The 7,500-nt window shown below is 36.3% G+C and overlaps 1 protein-coding gene across 1 annotated transcript in view; it reads left to right on the top strand.

Annotated features, from left to right (window-relative positions):
• Positions 1-7,500, top strand: part of LOC122255763 (guanylate cyclase 32E) — a 151,349-nt gene that overhangs the window by 25,461 nt on the left and 118,388 nt on the right. The window contains exon 2 of the mRNA XM_086532476.1: positions 3,390-4,683. Within this exon, the coding sequence (XP_086388602.1) occupies positions 4,144-4,683 (540 nt within the window). The 5' untranslated portion in view covers positions 3,390-4,143. The remainder of the gene's footprint in view (positions 1-3,389; positions 4,684-7,500) is intronic.

Below are 7,500 nucleotides of genomic sequence, written 5' to 3'. Positions count from 1 at the left end.
GCAAAAAGCTATTTTTTCTGTATTTTGTAATATATTTTTTCGAAACTTTTCCATATCTACGGTGATCATAATTTGTAAAGACATTTGCATATTTAGGGAATTGTTATTATGCTGGATAACTTACATGTGTTTTTTTTCGTTTTCGGAAATGTTCATTTATTGTTCTATCAAGACATGAATGAGGTCTGTCTTTTTTTTTTTTGGTCTTCGATATTTTTTTCTTAAATAATTTTCCCTTATATATTTTTTTGTTCTTTTTCTTCCTCTCTTTCTCCCTTTTCGTTTCTATGTCCTTCCTCTTCCTATTCCTTTTGCTTCTTCGTTTCTTTCTCCATCTACTGCTTCTCGACCATCATTTTTCTTCGTATCCTCTGTCTCCTCTTACAATTTTTTCTTCCAATCTTCCGCCTACTTTTCTTCCTTCTCCTCCTCCTCCACCTTCTTCATCTTCTTCTCCTTCTTATCCTCCTTCTTCTACTTTTCTTCCACCTTCTTCTCTTCCTCCTTCTCTTCCTCATTCTTCTTACTCTCCTCCTTCTCCTCCACCTCCTTCTTCTTACTCTCCTCCTTCACTTCCTCCTTCTCCTCCACCTCCTTCACTTCCTCCTTCTTCTTACTCTCCTCCTTCACTTCCTCCTTCTCCTCCACCTCCTTCACTTCCTCCTTCTTCTTACCCTCCTCCTCCTCCACCTTCTTCATCTTCTTCTCCTTCTTATCCTCCTTCTTCTACTTTTCCTCCACCTTCTTCTCTTCCTCCTTCTTACTCACCTCCTTCTCCTCCACCTCCTTCACTTCCTCCTTCTTACCCTCCTCCTTCTCCTCCACCTCCTTCTCTTCCTCATTCTTCTTACCCTTCTCCTTCTCCTTCACCTCCTTCTCCTCCACCACCTTCTCTTCCTCATTCTTCTTACCCTCCTCCTTCTCCTTCACCTCCTTCTTCTTACCCTCCTCCTTCTCCTCCACCTTCTTCTTACCCTCCTCCTTCTCCTCCACCTCCTTCTTATTACTCTCCTCCTTCTCCTCCACCTTCTTCACCTCCTTCTCCTTCTTCTCCACTACCTCCTTCTTTTTACTCTCCTCCTTCTCCTCCACCTTCTTCACCTCCTTCTCCTTCTTCTCCACTACCTCCTTCTTTTTACCCTCCTCCTTCTCCTCCTCCTTCTCTTCCTCCTTCTTCTTACCCTCCTCCACCTCCTCCTTCTCTTCCTCCTTCTATTCCTCCTTCTTCTTACCCTCCTCCACCTCCTTCTCCTCCACCTCCTTCACTTCCTCCTTCTCCTCCACCTCCTCCTTCTCCTCCACCTCCTCCTTCTCTTCCTAGTTCTTGATGGCCCACGACATCTAAAATGGCATTAGGCCAATTGCTAGTCCGGCCAAGGAAGCCTTTGAAATTGGATGGTCGTTTTGAAGCACACTATAATTATCCGCGTTCGTGCGTTCGTTGTTATGTGAAGAGTTCACTATAACAGGGGACGAAGCGATTATAACATGCAGTCATTTCGAATCTTGCTATACACACACACACAGACACACACACATACACACACACACACACACATATATATATATATATATATATATATATATATATATATACATATATTTATTCATTTATATTGTTTATATGTATATTTCTGGGGTTTTATCAATTGCCTTTGTTTATTTTTTGGTGAAGTGATTATCCAGGATTGCATTACTACTTAAACTTAATCTATATATATCTAAATCAACGAAAAAAAAAAGAATTTTGCAGCACTGAACATCTTGAATTGAGCCTTATTACAATCATCATTATCAATATATTGCAATATTCTACTACTGACTAGACCTCTTCGCATTGCAATTCAGCTCGAATAAACCTTGCAAGTAATCGAGGTTGAAGAAAAGAATCAAGAGATATGTTACAATTTCCTTAAGAAGCTTAACCCAAATCCACCAGGAAGGTAATACCATTTTCGAACATATAAGACTTCGAAATCCATTTAGCTAAAGTCGATATAAAATGCAAAATATAAAATTGATTTGCGTGTCGGGAAATGTATTGCTATGTCTGTCATCGCGATATACACTTTCGCGTGATAAATGTTCAGTGTCATTCAGACTGCTGGACTGTGATCCTTGTGTAATAAAGACACACCTACACAGACACATCCACACTGTAAGTAGAAAAATATACTTTGATAACCACACACACACACACACACACATATATATATATATATATATATATATAAGTGTGTGTGTGTGTGTGTGTGTGTGTGTGTGTGTGGTTATCAAAGTATATTTTTCTACTTGCGTCTTTATTACACAAGGATCACAGTCCAGCAGTCTGAATGACACTGAACATTTATCACGCGAAAGTATATATATATATATATATATATATATATATATATATATATATATATATATATATATATATATGTGTGTGTGTGTGTGTGTGTGTGTGTGTGTGTGTGCTTATATATGTACATATATGTATATATGTATTTACATCTCTCTCTCTCTCTCTCTATTTCTCACTCTCTCTCTCTCTCTCTCTATCACTCACTCACTCAATCTCTCTCTCTCTCTCTCTCTCTCTCTCTCTCTCTCTATATATATATATATATATATATATATATATATATATATATATATATATATAATGTAACGTTGCTTGAACGATATTCCGACAGATTTGAAATAGCAATACTTGTCATATATTATGTACCAAACAAAGCAAATTAAAATCGTAAAAATATGTCTATGATCTCCAGGTAATCTAAATAATTGGAGAAATGAACATGTAATTGCATAAATGTTTACAGATAAACACATGAATAAATGAATTCAGACACAAAGGAAAAAAAATATATATACATATACAAAAAAAAAAAAAAAGAAAAAAAAAAAAGGATATGTCTGAACTAATTAAAGTTTGAACATTAGCTAGAATGACGTCACTGTTATTACATCTATTTGGATATGATTAAATGCAGAAGGATTACTCTTGTGAATTACATTACGAATAATATTATCGTCATTAGCATTACTGTTGCTATTGTGAATATCTTCATTGTTTTCCTTTTATCATCTTTATTATCTTCATTACATGACCATACTCATTACTATCATCATCTTCATTGTTAACCTTTCGTTATTACCATTATCATCTTTATTATCTTCATCACATCACCATACTCATTACTATCATCACTTTTATTTTTCATTACCACCATCGTCATTGTTCATACCGTCACCATTATCATATCATGGTCATTAAAAACCTTAATTAATGATATGTAATTAAAAAAAACTCATTAATATATGATGTTCTATGTACCAAATAATGTTCTAGTAATTATTATTGTTCTCAAAAGTTACTAACCCGCGCTCTCTATCTCCAGGTCTCCATCTTGCTCGAACGCGCGCCAACTCGACCCGCGCAAACTCTCGGAACCAAAACGAAACAAGAGAAAAATTAAGGAATTATCCAAAGATGGAGATGCTTGAGCCGCTGGTTCTGCTAGCGGCACTGCTCCTGCTGGTTTTGATTATCGCCCTCACGCAGGTGGTGCTCGATGGCAACCTCTTTTTGGGTTAAGCAGGTGAAAATCGTCTTTAGAAGAGGAAGAGGATTCGAAGCTTCATTGGGTTCGATGCGCGTTTGTTTTCTTTGTAGGGACGGAGTGGAATGGTTTTTTTCAAGGATTTTTCTTTCTATTCTTTTAAATAGTGACAAATGATAACGTCTCTTGAAAAAAGGAAATGATTTTGAGCGTTGTTTGATGAATATGAAAACGAGATGAAAAGTGAACATAACTATTTGTGTGTGACCAATTCTGAAATATATGTATATACATTATTCATAACGAGCAATAAGGACGATGAAAAAAACTGATTAATATTCTGAAATGTTTTCCCAGTCGACCTGTTACTCTTATGTCATGAAATCTAAGAAACTACGAAGTGAAATGAACGAAGAAAACGTAAAAGATTTCATCATCAGCAAAGGACTGGCAACGAACATTTCCCCCCGGTAGAGATAAATGCTTTTGGCCAGAGAAAATAGAAAAAATTCTCTATATCCCTGAAAATGTGTAGTGCCACGTACTGAAACGGGAACAAAATCCGCATGGGGTCTGTCGAAAGGACACCAAAATGAACCTAAGCATAGCAGCGCTCATGTGCCCGGTGCTGGTGTTGGCTGGGCTGTTATGCGAAGCGAGGGAAATGTCCCGCGGAGGCGCTGGAGGGAGATCGCAGCACCCGCGGGAGAACGACCTTCGCCCTCAAGAACAGAGTCTTCCTTGGTCTCCCGCATTCCCTCTGAACGACATTCCTTCTCCTCTTGCTCCCTCTTTCTCCTCCTCGCCCTCCTCTTCCTCCTCCTTCGCCGCGCAGAACTCACACGCGCGCATCGCAAGACACAGACGTACTCAACCTCGAGCCTTCGAGACCTTCCACACCTCAGCTCTTCCTTCGTCCTCGTCCTCCAACTTGCCCTTTTCTCCGCACTCCTTCTCGTTCAACAGCAGCAGCAGGGAAGACTACAGCCTCGAGGAGAAGTGTAGCCACGAGCAGTTCCGAGACACGGTCAAGAAGCAGAAGGATTATATCAACAACTACCTGACTCAAAGTTATAATGATTCTCGGGAAAATATAACCATCGGGTTCCTGTCTTCCTTCACGTATAACAAGGTAGGCCTATCTGTCTTCATTAATATGACTACGGTAAGGCATGTTGCTTAGGCCTATGCTACATAAAATCATGTGGTGTTTGATACGAATATATTGTACTTATGGATTTTTTTATTTTTTTTTTTAATTTATTTCAAGACATATTCCTTATAGTTACTTAACATTAAGACGAACAAATCAAGGTTATTCAACATCAAAACATACAACATTACTCACGGTTACTTTATCATACACACTCCTTATAATTACGTTATATTAAAACACATACCTGTTACTTTACCTCAAGACATTATTCAAAGTAGAGGCACATTACTTTCAATTACTTTACTCTATGAAACGAGGAAATCCCTGCTCAAAGTTCTGTAACTTGGAGCCCCCGAAGAGAAGATTAGTCCAACTAGTTTTTGTTTCTACTCACTATACTTTTTCACTGTCACTGAGTTTGACAATTATGATAGTAGTTTATGGCACACACATACACATACACACACACACACACACACACAAACACACACACACCCACCCACCCACCCACACGCACACACACACACACACACACCCACCCACCCACCCACCCACCCACACACACACACACACACACACACACACACACACACACACACACACACACACACACACACACACACACACACACAACCCCCCACCCCCCCACCCACACACAAATGCTAATTGCACAACCAATAACCCTAAATTTCGCCAACATTTCCGGACCAGTTAACAGTATGTGTGCAATTACACCTGAAAAAGCAAAAAAGACGAAAGAAAATGTAAATAACAAGAAATGTATATTCAGCAACGATAGAGGCCGCTGGGCTAAACGTTTTGTGGCAATGTTTAATGCATGCATACACAAGCACACACGGAACACCACCTTCATTCCTGTCTGAATTAACTACACGTGAAATGCCTCGGGAAATGCAACAACGGAAGAGAATAATGTAGGGCGAGGATAAAAGTTAATGAGTTTTGTTAATAAAAAAAAAAAGTAATTATATCGAAAAATAACTGAATTCAATGAGTTGATAGGAGTTAGGATGATACGAGAGATGAATGAGATTTGTATTTTATTATGAATGAAGGGAAATTAATTACACTAACATTGATATATAAACGACATTAATTAGCAGGGACAAATAAATTATGGTTAAAAAGGATGATGAGAAGAATAAACAATTGATGTTAATAGATATAAAAATTAATATTTCATATTTGTGAATAATTAAATGATGGAAATACCGGTAAATGATGGATAAATTAATATCAATATTTTCCATCGAAAACTGAATTAGTGACAATACTAAAAACGAAAAAAGAAGATAGTAATAAGAAAGAGAAATTGTAATAAGAATAAAACCAAATAACCAAGAAAAAGGAATTCACTCTTATCAATACATAGTTAACATAAACAATAAAAGAAAATATAAATAAACAAATACTACATATTCAAATAACCGGATAAATAATCACAGATATAAAGACAAGAAATGAGCTGCAATGATTGCAATGACCTCATGAATATCCCCTCATGAAATATAAACCCTAAGTCCCATTTCTTTTGACTGGAGTTAGTGCATGACTGCGCTTAATTACCTTTTAGTGGGTAATTAACGAGTCATGCAGAATTTAAGACAAGGGGCCTCAGAAGAGCTGGTTTAAGGGGTGACTTGATAATTATGGATAATTAAGGAAAGTTGACGTGTATTGAAGATTTCTTTCTTTTGAATGAAGGAAAGAAGATAATTAGAGGATTTTTTTTGTTATGGTCAAAGGTGCTTGTGAGTTTGATACTAATTATGGTTATGATTTTGATAGTGGGATTAATTGTGGTTGTTGTAATGGTGGTTGTGGTGGATATGGTTTTTACTTGTAATTTTGTTATTGTAATGATGATGGTGATAGTGGTAGTGATGATGGTAATGATGATGATTATGATTATGGCAATGATAATGATGATGGAGATAATGATGGTAAGGATGATTATGATGATGGCAATGATAATGATGATGGTAATGATGATCATTATGATGATTGTGATAATGGTGATAATGATAATGATGATGATAGTGATGAAGGTAATGATAATGATAATGAGAAAGATAGTGACGATCATATTAATGAGAATGATGATAATAACAATAGTGATGATGATAATGACAATGCTGATAATAATAATGATGTAATGATGACTAAGAATGACTATGATAATGATGACTATAATGATAATGGTAATGAAAATGATCAGGAATACCAACCAGTCAGTTACAAACAGACCAACAGATACCTACCACTGGACCTGATACCGGGGTGAGGGGGGGGGATGAGAATGGGAGAGAACATTGATGAAAAGATAAAGATGATAATAATAATAATGATAACAAAAATAATTAACACAATGACGATACTCATAATGCTGATTACAGCAACATGGATAGCGACATTGTCATGATAATCAACATGATGATAAAATAAAAGATTATATAACTTATCATTAACAGATGATACAACTTATAGGGATGACATCAACAAAGCATTGATGATAGCAACGGAAACTATTAAGAATGTAATATATCAACAAAACAATAGCAACAACAATAGCAATAACAACAATGATATCTATTAGTATTATAAAGATACAAATAAAGATAATAGATGATTTAAATATATTAATACAAAACCTGATAAAAATAAGATAAAAAAAGGAAGAAAATAATTCACAGATAAAGAATGTATTTGTATTACACAATACAATAACTAATGTATTGACACCGTGGAATAGAAAACGTAAAATAGATTAGC

Source organism: Penaeus japonicus, unplaced genomic scaffold (assembly GCF_977035675.1).
Source record: "Penaeus japonicus unplaced genomic scaffold, GWHDUDI00000001_assembly GWHDUDI00000037, whole genome shotgun sequence".
In the NCBI taxonomy this organism is placed as follows: domain Eukaryota; kingdom Metazoa; phylum Arthropoda; class Malacostraca; order Decapoda; family Penaeidae; genus Penaeus; species Penaeus japonicus.
Note: the sequence above shows the minus strand (reverse complement) of the source record. Positions and strands in the feature narration are given on the sequence as shown.